Source organism: Chiloscyllium punctatum, chromosome 4, assembly GCF_047496795.1.
Source record: "Chiloscyllium punctatum isolate Juve2018m chromosome 4, sChiPun1.3, whole genome shotgun sequence".
Classification (NCBI taxonomy): Eukaryota; Metazoa; Chordata; class Chondrichthyes; order Orectolobiformes; family Hemiscylliidae; genus Chiloscyllium; species Chiloscyllium punctatum.
In genome coordinates this window covers 57,537,925-57,554,008 of record NC_092742.1, presented here as the reverse complement: position 1 = coordinate 57,554,008, position 16,084 = coordinate 57,537,925, and the positions used below count along the sequence as shown (strand labels likewise).

Here is a 16,084-nt window from a genome sequence, read left to right as displayed (position 1 = left end):
GTGTTACAATAATCAAATACAGTGTGATCACCATTTCCTTCCCTCTTAATTCGTATATCCAATCTTGAAAGACACCTAATCAATGATGGGCATCCCCACGGACAATCCCAGGTTCCCATATTCTCATTGTGTTTAACAGACACTATAATCTCTCAGCCTTGGGATATTTCTGTGCATAGTATTCATTCGCGTTCCAAAGTTACGAGCTATACTCTTTCAGGTCTGTCTCAGGCAGGTTTATCTCGAAGGACAGAGTGAATCTTGTTATTCATTTATCCCATGTGCTGCCTTTATCAAATTAATTTAGTCTTATATTTCCCACAGTCCTAATTATATATATAAAAATACAAATGACAGTTATTTTTAACTTACTTGCTGTAAGATTTGTAATATAGACTTTTGTTATTAAGTGTAAGTTGAAACAGCAAACAGTACAGCCCTTTGGTCCTCGATGTTGTGCTGATCTTTTATCCTACTCTTAAGATCAACCTACATACCCTGCAGTTTACCATCATCCATGTGCCTTTCCAAGAGTCACTTAAAATGTCCCTAATGTATCTGATTCTACTACCACTGCTGGCAGTGCATTCCACACACCCACCACGCTCTGTGAAATGACCCAGCCTCGGACATCTCCCCTAAACGTTCCTGCAATCACCTTAAAATTATACCCCCTTGTGAGATAGTGGAGGCATTCATCAAATAATCCAGAACTTGCTGGATTCCAGGAGGCTTCTAACAGATTTGAAAAACCATTAATATGACTTTCTATGCAAGAAGAGAGGGAGACAGAAAGCAGGAAACTACAGGCCAGTTAGCCTAACATCTGTTGATGGGAAAATTTCACAGTTGATTATTATCAAAGAAATAGCATGATGTTGAGGAAAGGTTAACAAAATCAGAATCAATGTAGTTTTGTGAAAGGATAAACACTTCTCACAAAATTTCTTTGACAATATGACAAGCAGAATCGGTACAGAAGATTAAGCAGATGTATTGTATTTAGATTTCCAGAAGGTATATGATAAGGTGCCACGTAAGAGGTTATTGCACAAGATAGGCGATCGCAGTACTAGAGATAATGTATTAACTTCATTCAAGGATTGCTTAACACAAAGAAGACATTAAATGTTTTCTAAAAAGAGGCTGAAGGGATGTAACCCTAGTGAAGTGCGACAGGAATCCGTCCCAGGGCCTTAATTATCCATAATCTATATTAATGACTTGGAGAAGGGGACAGAGTGCAGTATTTACAAATTTGCTGACAATACCAAAATAAGTGAGAGGGTGTTGTGATGAGGATAGAAGGAATCGACAGAGGGACACAGATTAATTGAGTGGGCAACAACCTGAAGATGAAATTCAATGTAAAAAGTGTGAAATTATGTAGTTTTGTAGGAAGAATCAAAACAGACGATTATTTAAAAGAAGAAAGTTTCCAAAAAAGTGCCAGAGGGATTTGGGTATTCTTGTGCATGGAACACAAAACAGCATACAGGTGCAACAATGTAAAATTTTGGCCTCTCCTGCTAAATTACCATAATGTCTAAGAAATTTACATTTTCTGTTTGTTGTGGCTTCAAGTTTAATGGAGGGTTTATTATTGAGCATATTTATGATTTTTTTCTAATTCTACTCATCAGGAGGTATTGTTATTATATGAAAGCATCACCTAATGAGAATGAAAACAACAGTCCTGGAAAATCAAAAGTAGCCCTCAAAAAAACATATTTTGCATCCTAGTGTATATCACAGACACCAATGAAAGGTAAAATAAAAAAAAAATCGACCCAACAAAGTTTGAAACCGACTATCAAAAGTGAACAAACAGTTCAGAATTCATCCCATAGTTAACAACATTCCTCATGTAAGTAATTACCTTTTTCCTTGGTCTCAGCTTCTTGCACTACAATGCTGCTGCTTGAGCTAGTACTGGCATCGAACCCATTGGCAGACTCACTCTCACACAATCCTTCCTGTGATTCTCCAGCAACGCTGTCCACTTCAATGGTAATGTCGCTTTCACTTTTTACACTACGAACCTCATCCTGATGAGGCAGTGCTGGGGAAGCAACAGGCAAAACCTGTTGCACGACAGATACAACAGCTATAACTGATTCAGGGGAATTGGATGCAAACGTTCCAGTACATAAAGCTTCACTGCTACTTTTTTCTTTTTCATCAAAGTCATCTAAATCTACTTCATGACAAACTAAAGCTTCTGGTCCAATTGGAGGCATCATATCTTCATCAGTTTTCAATGAAATATCCTCTTCAATTTCTAAACAGGGAGCTTCCAATTCCTGTTTCACACACCGGTCTGTTGCAATCTCTAAAGAAGAAGCTTCACCATTTTCAAGTTCTAGTCTTTCAATAGTTTTAGATTCTTCACACTCATCTGCAAAGAATTCTATTTTCTCAATACTTTCATCTTTTGCAGTTCGTAGTTTGTCTTCATTTTCTATCCGCAGCCTTTTATCAGGTGTTAACTTATCTGGGGATTTTCTTTTTCCTAGCTTCTTCTCATCATTTGTAAGTTCATTTAATAAGCTAGTATCTATGACTGGAATGGCTTCTTCAGGCACATGGGGGCCAGAAAGCTGCTTAATCTCTGAGTTTTCTAGTTTTTCCACGTCTTCTCCACCTTCAGCAACTATGTGATTAGCAAGAACAGACTTGGCATTGTCTGAACATGCATCTCGTGTTCTATTCCTCCTTCCTTTCCCCTTTGGTGACTTGTCAATGATTTCTTTCCATATATCTTCAGTCTGTGTTATCATTTTCCCATTATCAGTTTGTTCTAGGCTTTCTACTTCCTGCTTTACTCGTGTAGTTTTTAAACCATCCTCACATGGCAGTACCCTCAGTTCGTGCAGGCAAGAATCCTTAAGTTTTCTCCCCTCAGGTTTTTCTTCGTCATCTAATTTCTTTGTAGAAACAACTTCCTCCTTCACAGATTTGTCTGCTGCAGTTTCTACTTCACTTTCATCTGAAGAACTGGTAGACCCTATAATAAAACATGATTTATTTTCAAGTTAAATATTTAGATTGAAGTGAAAACAAAAATGCAACATTATATGCATTTCAACTACTACCTTATCCTAGAACATACAGAAAATAGTGGGGGATATAGAGTGGCAGATAGCTAACATTATACCTATATTTATATAGGGAGTTGGAACATGTCTCTGTCATTATAGAACCTTCTTCTCTATATATGCTGGTATATATCATGCAATCACTATTAAAGACTAGAAGAAAATTTAGAAATGAAAAATATTATAACGGCCAGCATGAAGTTCAAAAGCAAACTCTTGCTCAACCAATATATCTGAATTTTGAGAAAGTGACAAAGAGGATAAACTATAGTTATGCAGTAGATGTAATTTATCTGGATTTTCAAATAGCCGTTGATAATATAAAGGAGACTAATAAACAAGAATAGAGTATGCAAGGTCAGGGAATGGATTACTAACTGGCTTCAGTACAAACAGCAAACAGTGGGGACAAAAGGTGGCGTCACAGTGCTGTCCCACAAGGATCATGCTCAGACTACTGCTTGAGATGATTGAGACTTCAGAATCAAAATACAATTTGCAGATTATACCGAATTGGAGGTGATAGTCAATATGGTGGAAGGGGAGGACTATAACACATTACACAAGCATATTTTAAAATAACAACATGAGCAAATAATTGACAAGTTAAGTTTAATAAAGAAAAAGGTGAAGTGAATAACTGAAAGGCGCAATTGTCCCAGAGGACCATAGCACTCCCTTTACTGAAGTACCAACCCAAATTATTAGCTCAGCTCTCTGGAGTAGGGTCTTGCCTTTTGTATTCACCCTCCAAATTCACCCTACACTCCACTGCTTCTGTTAAAATGCTCAACAAAACACATTTCTTCAAAAAGGTTTTTGGTCACTTTTCCTTAACCATCCTTTTCCACATGGCACTGGGAACATTTTCTCTTATTACAAGGAATATTTAAATGAAAGTTATTGTTTTGTTTCTGCTACTTGAAAACACGGTTGATGACCCCAACCCTCATGTTACTAATTGTCAAGAGCAGAATGACAGCACGGTAATAGGCTGTGTTAGATTTGTGTTGAAAAATGTCATGCTGGAAAAACACAGCAGGCCAGCCAGCATCCGAGGAGCAGGAGAATTGCCCTTCTTCAGGAATCATGTTAGATTTGTCCTGTATTTTGCATACAGGACATTTCTGGACAACTTTCCACATTTTCATTTAGATGCCAGTGTTCCAGCTTGAACTTCATGCACCAGTGCTTCTGCTGTTGATGGTATTTTTGGGCCAAGCTGATGGAAATAGGCAGGGTTAGGCAATATTAAGACTTGCAATCATCAATTCCTGCCAAGGGATGGGTGATGTGGGCTTTCTTGTGGCCCTTCATTTGGGCGACAACATGATCAAGTGGGTTCTAATTTCCAGGGCAAGGGTTGCCACGAGGTCTTGTATTTGTCTCTCTGGCATGTTATGTCATGTCCATTATGACCAGTTCAAACCCTTTCACCAGGAAGAAGACTCCTTGTTGTTTACCTTCCCAATGCCTTCCGTGCCCTCATTCTTTCCAGAGAGTCTCTCCCCACACCTCCAAATCTGTCACTGAAATTACCAAGGAGAATTAGCTTGACTCTCTTTGGGACATGGGACAATGACTGATCAAGGCTGAAGTAGAATTCCTTTTTGGCCTTGTCCATTGTTTCAAGGGTTGGAGCATATACACTGATGACTGTGGTTTAGTTTCTGGATAAGTGAGCTGAAGGGTCATGAAACACTCGCTTATCTGATAGGATGGACTCGCGGTGACAAACTTTTTTTTATGGTGAAACCAATGCCATGGAGTCAGTATTGGTGCTCAGATTTATCCTTCCTGAGCATGTAAATGCCACTAGGTTTTTAAGCTGACTTTCTCCTGCACGTTGTCACCCAGGCCAACAATGTCAATGTCACAGTGACGGAGTTTCTGGCTATGGTTGCAGTGTATCGGTCAGGTCTTACAACTGAGGTTATTTTTGAGGGTCCTGATTTCTGGGTTCCAAATTTCATTTTGAAGGGTAGAAGAGGCATAGGCATGGGATCTTTAAATGCAAAGTTACTGTTGCACAGTTAATATCACACAGTTGGAGCAAGGTTTTTATCCAGCAACAAGTTTCACTGCACAGATGATTATTAAAACACATGTTGTTATTCCAAAAACATCCTGTTTCAGAAGATTGCAGTACTGTTTGATTGTGGGTTGTTATTGAAACAGAGTGGATGCTCCACATCAATAATTGGAGCAAGGCCAGCAGTGGAACACAGTGAGGCAGCAGAGGGATGGAGCGAGGCCAGCACTGGGGACAAAAGATGGGACAGACGCAGAGGAATGGAGCGAAGCCAGCAGTGGGGATAAAAGATGGGACAGATGTAGTGAGGGAGCAGCTGGTGCTGCCGCCACCATCACCATCAGGAACCAACTCAAGGTACGACATCACGTGGAAGCAGAAAGGTGAATGGCTAAATAAAAACTGCGATGAGAGAGTAGGAGCCATTCCGTCCGTGACACCAAAGAAGAGAGGCCCAAGAGCTTGAATTATGATATTAAAACAGCACAGTTGGCATTAGAACCCTCAACATACAAGGGAGGATTTGTTTGTCCATTTATGAAGCATGCGGCTTGCTGTGGCAGCAGTGAATCGGTGCTGCTATTGCAAAGACTGGCTGCTAGACTCCATGTGTTCCGCTGCATCTGTCCCGCCTTTGTCCCCACCTCTGGTCTTGCTCCAATCATTTGTTCCCTCACTGTGTACCCACTATCTTTGTCCCACCTTTACCCACACTTCTGGCTTTGCGCCATCCCTCTGCATCTGTCCCACCTTTATCCTCACTGCTAGTCTCACTTTATTCACACTGTTCGTTGGAGCATTCCTCTGTTCCTTCACTGTATTCCCGCTGCATCTGTCCCACCTCTATCCTTGTTGCTGATCTCATGTCATTCTTCTCATCTGCTCCACCTTGATCTCCCTTGCTGGCCATACACAACCCTGTTTGTTCACTGTTTCTGCTGCCTCTATCCTGCTCTTAGCACTGTTGCTAATTTCACTCTTTCCCTCTTGGCTCCCAGCTGTGTGCATGCTGCCTCTGCACTACTTCAATGTCGCGCCAGCAATATAGGACAGTGCTGGCTCCAGAAGGCTAATTCTATTCATATACATGTTTTTACTGCATCTATAGGCCTGCGTATAGTGCAGGGTCTCATAGCTCCAAAAGAGAGAACCATCATACGTCAAATATTAATTTTATGTAAATAAGAAAACTAGTTTTATTAATGATCCTATCTGGTTCACTAATGTCTTTTAATGAAAAAAACCTGTTGCCCTTGCCTGTGATGCCAAACCCAAAACAATCTGGACAACACTAAACTACTCTTTCAAGTGGTTGAGAGAATCAGTTCAGTTCAAGAACTACTAGGAATGGCAATAAATACCAGCCTTGTCAGAAGTGCCCACATCTCATGGATGAATAGCTATGACAGAGTTGACATACGTGCCAGATGGCAAGCCTCTACTTAAAACTTTCACAAGAAGATACTATTTTTCAACTTCTAACTTGGGCATTGAGTTAAGTGCTGACAGTAAACTAGTTTTATTCATATGTCCTTCCCCAATTAACAACAAACCTTGACAACTACTTCAGCTGGGTTTGGGAGAGTTAATCAGATTGCACTTGCAATTATTGATTCAGGAACACCCTTCTTGGACAACATAAGTACTTATCTTAAAGAGCATAATTCAAACTCAAACCTCTTATCACCTAAATCCATGGCACTACACATTCTTATCAAAAACATTCACGGAGTTCCAAATTCCTGTTCGCTTATTTAAAATGAAATCAGAAAAATATCACTCAATGTGCTCTAAATACAAAAAACAAATTCTAACACTGTTTCTCTGTGATAAAAATATAATTTCATCACAAGCACCAATGAAAATTATAAAACGCAAACCATTTAGTTTATAATTACCATGTGGAAATGGTAACTTTAACTCCTTTAAAGTTGATCTGAAGTGAGAGCAGGTAGGTCACCAGCTATAATGTGGTTCAACCTTAGGACCCCAAAGTCTGCATTATAATGGACATTCCCCTGTACAGTAATGCAATAGAAGTAACATACAAAACAACATTTTACTCTATTTTACTAGGTGGTTTAATTCCCTTTCATGGGAAAAGGGTCTGTGATATTACACATAGCTGATAGAAGATGCTGCCTCAGTGATTGCTCTCAGTCCTTCAACCTAGGACTCTCACAATCACCTGGTGAGGTCACAGGTCAGAAACATAATATGTATGTATTAGTAAATCTCAGGAGTCTATGACAAGGTGATGCAATATTAAAATCAGAATTGGACCACCCAGAACAGTAATTAAGAAACATCTCTTAATGCAAAGGGTGGTAAGATTCTTGTATATAATGCAGTAGACACTAGCTTAATTAATAATTTAAAATCAAAGATTGATCGATATTTACAAACTCAAGGCATAAAAGAGAACAGAGCAAAGGAAGCTGAATGAAGTTACGGTACAGATCATCCATAATTTCACTGAAAGACATCAGAAGCAAGAGGCTGAATGGCACACCCTGGTTATTATGAAAAATCAGTTATTATCATTTATGTTTCAAATTCATCCTGAAGAAATATGGAGCAAATTTGGGAAAAGAGCACCAACAGCATGTAATAAAAATCATAACTGGGACAAACGTTCATCTAATTTACTGGTATACAAAATAACTAATAGCTCAAGTTAATAGCTAATCATCTATACCATTTGATACTTTGTCAGAATCATACATCCCAGAACTACGCCTGGTGCGCCTTCGAGGAAGACCTGAAAGAAGCAAATATCAAAAGTTAAGCATTTAGTGAATATTATACATTTGATTAAAATGTACATGAATCTAGAAGACCAAAAGTATGCTTACCAACTGAAAGACAAATCAGTATGAGAAATCAATTCAAAATTGAACTTCAACGTTACACCGTATCATTTAATAGCAGATTCCCAAACAGTCGAACATTTGTACTACGCAAGTTTATATTTGGAGTTTTAACTATTTGCAAATTAGAGGAGATGAATGATTTTGCAAGCATAAGATTAAAATCAGAGCCTATGAACCGTAGTGCAATGGTTCTATGAATACAATATAGTATAGCACTTATTATCAAATGTATTATTAGAAGCTAAGGAGAAACTAAAGCAGTAAAATACAGCTCACAAGTGCATACCTTCCACTCCATTGAGAAGAGGTGAAGAATCAGATGTATTATTCCGCATATTTCTTGTTCCACTTTTCCCCTCACTACCTGGAGTTCTGGATAAACTACGCTGAGAATTGGTAGTTGGTGGAGATTTCAGACTCGGGCGCCCACGTTTTGATTTACTTTGTTTGTCATCATCTTTCTTTTCATGATCTGGTTTATTCTGTATTTTGAAAATACTGAAATTACTGCCTAGAAATAACTTGTCGTTATAATGGGCAATTTACATGGTAAAATATTGCAAAATCTGACATCAAGTGCGAGGACAGGTGACTAAAAGCTTTGTGAAAAGGACAAGCTTTATGGGACACCCTAAAGGAGACAGTTAGAGACGGTAAGAAAGTTCAGAGCTTACAGTGGAGGGATATGTATGAAGCATATGCACAACACCAGAAGGGAGTCAAAAAGGGTGGTGCTGGAAAAGCACAGCAGATCAGGCAGCATCCGAGAAGCAGGAGAGTTGACGCTTCAGGCATAAGCCCTTCACTTGGAGAAAACGAGGACTGCAAATGCAGGAGATCAGAGTTGAAAAGCACAGGTCAGGTAGTATTCGAGGAGTAGGACAGTCGATGTTTCGGGCTTATGCCCGATACGTCAACTTTCCCGTTTCTTGGATACTGCCTGACCTGCTGTGCTTTTCCAGTGCCACACTTTTCAACTCTGATCTCCAGCATCTGCAGTCCTCACTTTCTTCACAACAACAGAAGGGTGAAAGATCAGAAATCTCAGAAAATTGTCGAGCCGGAGGTAGTGAGCCTTTGGAAGGTATTACAAAAGGAGGCTAAAAGTTTTAAATTTGGGGTGCTGGAGGACCAGGAACAAATGCAGACCAATAAATACTTGGGAAAAAAGGATTTGGTGCATTCTAAGATTACAGTTCGTTTCAAAGTTATCAGTATTCAAAGGATCAAATAAAAGAAGTACATGAAACCAAGTCACTTGGTTTGAAAATACACACAGAATAAAACATCATATCAGAAGTGATCGCATTGACAGCATTCGACTTAACATGTATATAACATTGTTTAAAAACTAACTCCCACATTTCTTGTCTTTCTTTTTCACGTCTTTATCTAGATTTGCTTATAAATTTGCCTATGCTAGCTACCTCAATGACTCTTTGTTGCAGTGACTTCTATAATCTACTTCAGACTTTTTAAAAAGGAAATTGGACTACTTCAAGTGATTTTTTTTTCAAAGAAGTGACAGATGAGAAAGTATTGTTACGAACGAAGTTTTACATCACAGAATTATTACGGAATAGAAAGAGGCCATTCGCCTATCTTGCCTGCATGAGCTTTTCAAAACCTATTATTACCAATCTCCTGCTTGTCCCTTAATAATTTTACACACCATTTCTATCCAAACAATCACCTGGCACTCTTTTGAATGCCTGATTCAATCTGCCTCACCACAGTTCCATTCTGTACATTCCATACATTAGCTCCTAGCTCTTGTGGGAAAGTTCATTTCTCACATCACCCTTGCTTCTTTTGTTTTAATACTTTAAATCTATGCCCTCTTATTTGTGCTCCTTTCACAAGGGGGAACAGCTTCTCCCCATCTACTCTTTCCAGCCCACTCTCAACTTTAAAAACATTTAACAAATTTCCTCTTAGCTTTCTTCTCTCCAGAGAGAACAGCCCCAACTTCTTCAATCTATACTTGTCACTGAAGTTTCTCATTTCAGGACAATGTAACAATGTAAGTCGTTTCTGCACTCTCTGGAATACATTTACAACTTTCCTATCATGTGGCGTCCACAACTGTACAGAATACTCCAGCTGAGGTCTAATAAGTGTCTTTGTACAAGTTCAATAATACTTCCTTGCTTTTATATTCCATGGCCTGGTCAATAAAGCAGAGGGCAATATATGCTTTTATTATCTACTCACTCCACATGTCCTGATACCTTCAAAATTCTGTGTTCATATACTGCTGCTCCTGCATGCCCTGTTGAATTGTACCCAGTATTTTGTGTCTTTTAATGTTCTTCCTACTGAAGTGTATGATTGCCCTTGGCTAATAAGGGGATTAGGATAATTAATGGGAGCATTCTTCACTGAAGATAAATTGTTAATGTTCTTCTAATAGGGCTTTTAGAATAATTTCAGGAGACATACATAAGACCATGGGATATAAGAGCAGAATTAGGCCATTCAGCCCATTGAGTCTGTTTCAAAACTTGAACATGGTTAACACGTTTCTCAAGCCGATTCTCCCACCTTCTCCCCATAAAGTTTGATCCCATTACCACTCAAGAACCAATCCATCTCTGCCTTCAGTACACTCAATGACTTGGCGTCTACAACTTTCTGTGGCAACATATTCCACAGATCCACTATCGGCTGGCTGAAGAAATTCCTCCTCATCTCAGCTCTCAAGGGCCAATCCTTCACTCTGTGAGGGTGTGCTTACTCTTTCCTACTAGTGGAAACATTTTCTCCACGTCTACTCTATCCAGGCCTCTCAGTATTCTGCAAATTCCAATGAGATCCCCACTTATCCTACTAAATTTTATTGAGTACAGACCCAGAATCCTTAAACTCTCCTTGTGATTCTTTCATTCTTGTAATCCTCTTCTGGATCCCACGAAGGCCAGCCCAACCTTCCTTAAATATGGAATCCAAAACTGCTGACAATATTTCAAATATGGTCTGACCAGAGCTTTACACAGCCTCAACAATACATCCTTGCTCTTGTATCCTAGCACTCTCAAAATGAATATCAACACTGCATTTGCCTTCCTAACTGCAAACTGAACCTGCATATTAAGAGAATCCTCTACTAGGACTCCTAAATCCCCTTGTGTTTGAGCTTGCTGAAGCCTTTCCCCATATATAAAATAGTCTAAGTCTTTATTCTTCCTACCAAAGTACATAACCTTATACTTTCCCACATTATATTCCACTTCCTTGTCTATTCTCATAGCCAGAGTCTTTCCACTGCCTCCCGACTTCCTCAACACGACTTATTCCTGCAACTTTCTTTGGGTCAACTGCAAACTTAGCAATAATGCCTCACAACTTCACTTTAACATCTTACCTAAAAGCTAACATCTAGCAATTAGTAATTCTTCAGTGTTCGATTAATAATGTAAGCTAGGCTGACAGTTTTAATTAAGCTTGAACACAACCCTTTGTGTGACTAGGACAGTCGCAGTGGAGTGAAAAAAATGTGGTATAAACTGAGGATTAATTGTTTAAAAAAAGCAACCACAAATAAATCAAATGGTCTCTTTGGTGCATATTTCTGTCATATTCTTAATCCTTCTGGTAGTGTCTACAAGTATGGCACACATTATAGGAAGGAAAGATGCAAATACAGGAAAGATTACAGGAGCAATTTATAAGTTGGTGCCTTGAATACGATACTTCAGTTTAAGACAATAAATTGAAGAAAGTCACACGGTTCTCTTTGGAAAGAAGGCCGAGAGTATGATTTAACGGAGGTTTTCAAACTCATGAGCAGACTGGAAAGGGTAGATAGGGAGAAGCTGTTCCTGCTCATAAAACAGAATAAAAGAGCATCAATTTAAAGTGACGTGCAAAAGAAGCTAATGTGACGGGAGTAAGAGCTTTCTCACATTGTGACTTATTAGCTTTGCCTGCATATGAGGTGGAAGCACGTTCACCAAGTCATAGAAATGAAGTGCATAGATATGGGGAGATCTGGGGCAGATCACCTATAACTTTATAGAATGGCAGGGTGAACTTGAGGTGATGAATGTCCTACTCCTGCTCCTATTTCTTGTATTCTTCAACAGATGCCAAGAGATCAGAATCAGGTCACCATTTTTTTTTAAATGGTTCCTCTCGAGGGCCTGATTTCAGGGGTGACCTTTATTAAGTGATGCAGTCACATAGTAACATTCCCTTCTGTATCTATGTTGACATATAGGGTATCAGGACTCTGAAAGAAGTAGGGTTAGAAAAATTCATTATTATCCTCAGTAATTACCAATCATATTTAACTTAACATGGAACAGTACAACACAGGAACATGCCCTTCTAAAGTCACAACGTACAACGAAACTACTAATCTCCTTCACAACACAATATTTAATGTGGCACAAGTTAACAGGAATAGGTTAGCAACAAAAATAATTGCTACTATTTCTGCACACAAAAATTCAATCTTAACCACATGTTCTGCTGACTAGGGAGGTCACAGTCAATGTGCTTCTATCACACATGCATGAAGCTGGAATATTTTAACCAGGCAGTAGTGAACCTTTCCAATGCATCTCAAAATCTAGATTTCATATTTTAACTGAACAGCTGAAATACTGTTCATAGCAAAAAACCACTTCATTTTATCCCAGATAGCTCTTAAATGCAAGCAGCCTTAAACTAGAGATACAATATTCACTTGTAAATAATTAATCACCTCAGTGATTTCAAGGTTTCCTAGCTCCTAGTCTTTCTTTGTGAAACTATTCTTGGTTTCTTTTTAAAGTTTCCCTCTTCATACCCCACCCTCTGCAGCCTGTCTTTCCCTGCCTCTAGATCCTTTACAGCCTCCCTTGCTCCCCAGTGGACTTGTTGCAGCCTTCCTGCTGCTCCAGCTCCATTCTGGCTCATTTCCAGCTACCCCCTAAACACCACTCCCGTGCACCTGCACCCCCCCCCCCCCCACCCCCACAACTCTTATCTAATTTCCTCTCAAGCAGCTCATCTCCTGCATTCACCTCATCTAATTTCTCCTGATTTTCTTCTGTCCCCTCATCCTGACATCCTTGCAGTTTCTCCTGAATCCCCTTTCCCCTGCCAAGCTCCATTGCAGTCCTCACCTAAAACACTTGCAACTCCCCATATGTCCTGTGCAGTCTCCCCATCTCACCCCTTACCCACAACTGATGTTCCTGATGAAGGGCTTTTGCCCGAAACGTCGATTTTCCTGCTCCTTGGATGCTGCCTGAACTGCTGTGCTTTTCCAACACCACTCTACGCCTTGGAATAAGGCTCTGTAAAACCCATTTTCTGAGAGACCCAAGGATATAGAATTTAATCTTTGCCTGAGTGGCACACTAGTGAGATGTACTCCAAGGTCTTCATAGAACTCAGCTGACTTTCATTCTATTGATATCAAATTTTCAGTTAGCCTTTATGAAGTTGAACATAAAAAAGTGTAATCAATTCTCAATTTAATGCTCCTACATTTGACCAGCAATTTTATTGAGTCATAATTTTGAAATAACCTATATTAGAAATTTATAACCTATATGTCATATGCATCATAAATATACCTACTACAATGGAACTATTTTAAATAATTACTTGAAATCCTTTGACTAGGTCAGATTGAAAGTCTATTTGGCAGAACTTGACAAATAGTCTAGAAAAGATAATATATAACATGGATTAACAGTGGGTAAATAAAATCATGGCGATCTGAAATAAAAACAAAGTGCTTGAGAAATTCAGCAGGACTGGTAGTATCTATAGCAAAAACAAACAGAGTTAATGTTTCAAATCTGATATGATTCCTCTTCCAAAAATTAGTCACATGGACTTAAAATGTGAACTCTGCTTTCTTTCCCCACCGATTCTGTTAGACTTGCTGAGTCTCCCCAACATTTGTTGATATTCCAAACACTGGAACTTGTAAAGAAAACAATACCCCCATGAGTGCTTTATTGGAAAATCCACAAGGTGGAATACATTTTGCATCCAATAACCGTTGAACATTTGGCGAACATAGGTTATCTCCCTTGCCACCATGATTCACTTGCCTATTTTATGATGCAAAAAACATGTCAAGAATTCAGGTATTAAAAACCCAACATATCTAGTACCTTGAATTTTCTTCGATGTTTTCCCTTTGGTACACCTCTTTCTGAAGGCCAGAGAATTCTATCACCTTTTACCCATTCATCATACCTGAAAGAAATGGAACATCGTATGCTTTCAAAACCTCAAAATTTAAACAAATACAGCATTTAGAAAAGGACAAATAAGAATTTTGACAAACTACTTAAAATGTGAAAAAGAGTTCCATTTGAAGAATTTTAAAGGGGAAAGAAAACAATGTGGCATATCTCCAAACATGACCGAAAGCAAACGTGAATAGTTTGTATTGCAAAAATGGTCCGGATAGATCACACCTTTTACAACTAGAAACCATTACTCAACAAACTCCCCAAGATACCAAAAAAAAATTTCAAGTCAAACTATAAGCAAAACAAGAAACTTATTAGTCAGAGTTTAGCATCAGAAGCCAAGAAAAAGAGAACTAACAGACCCCAGATCCAGCCCACAAATAAGCTTTGCTGTATAGTTCCCTCTTTCCACATCTATCAAGGTCTACCATTTGCTCACATTGTAGTTCATTCTTATCCAGTCAGATGGAATGAAAACAAAACAGGATGCTAATAAATTCATGGGAAATGAACTAATTTGAAAGACCAATGCAGAGAGCTGCATTGTTGGAAAAGGAGAACACCAACTCCCAAATGCAAACAGCACAGGAAGAGATCATTCAGTCTGTCTGACAGCATTTGGCATGAGCAAATCAAATGCATCACAACCCACCTTCTTCCTACAGCTCTGCACATTCTCTATTCCAAACTACGATCCAATTCCTTTTTGAAACTTTTGACTGAACCTGCTTTCACCACAGACAGTGCAATTCATGACATAACCATTTGCTCCAGATACTGTTGCATCTTTGTCAACTACTTTACATGTGTATCCTCTGGTACTCAATACTTCCTTAAAGGAAACAATTTATTTTCATCCTTTCTGTCTGGATTCATGATTGTAAAAACCTCAATTAAATCTCCTTTCAACTTTCTCTTTTCCAATCTATCTATACAGCTGAAATTCCTCACTCCTGAAAGCACTCGTGAAACTTGTCTGATCCTCCTCTAATGCATTCATTTGCTGCCCAAGGGTAATAGATGCAATACATGAGCTGATGCCGAACCAGTTTATTATAATGTAATTTTCTTGCTTTTGTACTTGATTTTTTAGTGATAAACTTATAAAATCCAAGATTCACTATGATTTATTCACTTCTATTTTAAGCTGTCTTGCCACCTTCAAAGATTTATGCACACAATTGCCTCCCTTGCACACCCTGCAAAATTGTACTTTTGTTTTATATTGTCTCTCCGCTCCTGCTACCAAAATAAATTGTTTCACAATTTGCTGCATGAAATTTCATCTCCCATTTGTCTGCCTATTTCATTTTGAAGTTCGACACTATTCTCAAAATACACTACTTCCAAGATAACTTGTCAATGGCAAATTTTGAAGTGATTCCTTGTACACCAATCTCCAAGTCATTGATATATCAGGGAAAGCATGAATCCAAGCTTCACAATACACCTTCCTCTAATCCAAAAAACACCTCATCAGCAGTGCTCTGTTTGCTCTCATTCATCCCATTTTGTATCCAGGTATCCACGGTCTTTTCTAAAACTAACGTCAGCTTTGGCTATAATCTTTCAGAGTATTCTATTGTGTGACACTTCAGCCAAATGCCTTTTGGAAGTCCACAAAGACCATATCAACACCATTATCCTTAGCAACCCTCTTTATTATGTCAAAAAAGTCCAGCAAAGTTAGTTAAATATAATTTGCTTTAAACAAATCCATTCTAGTTCTCCTTAATCACCACTGCTTTCCAAATGACTATCAATGTTGTATCAAATGGTCATTTTACCCATCAGAGATTAATTGACTGTGATTTCTTTGCACTCTTGTTCAATAAGGGTGTAATATTTGCAATCTTCCGGTCCCCTTATATCAATTCAGAC

The 16,084-nt window shown here is 38.7% G+C and overlaps 1 protein-coding gene across 3 annotated transcripts in view; it reads right to left on the bottom strand.

Moving 5' to 3' along the window:
* The window catches only part of arid4a (AT-rich interactive domain 4A), a 147,282-nt gene that overhangs the window by 10,039 nt on the left and 121,159 nt on the right, over nucleotides 1–16,084 (bottom strand). For all 3 annotated transcript variants that reach the window (XM_072568818.1, XM_072568819.1, XM_072568821.1), the window contains 4 exons: nucleotides 14,120–14,204; nucleotides 8,290–8,485; nucleotides 7,829–7,891; nucleotides 1,880–3,007 (listed from right to left, as the gene is read on the bottom strand). In XM_072568818.1, the coding sequence (XP_072424919.1) occupies nucleotides 1,880–3,007; nucleotides 7,829–7,891; nucleotides 8,290–8,485; nucleotides 14,120–14,204 (1,472 nt within the window). The remainder of the gene's footprint in view (nucleotides 1–1,879; nucleotides 3,008–7,828; nucleotides 7,892–8,289; nucleotides 8,486–14,119; nucleotides 14,205–16,084) is intronic.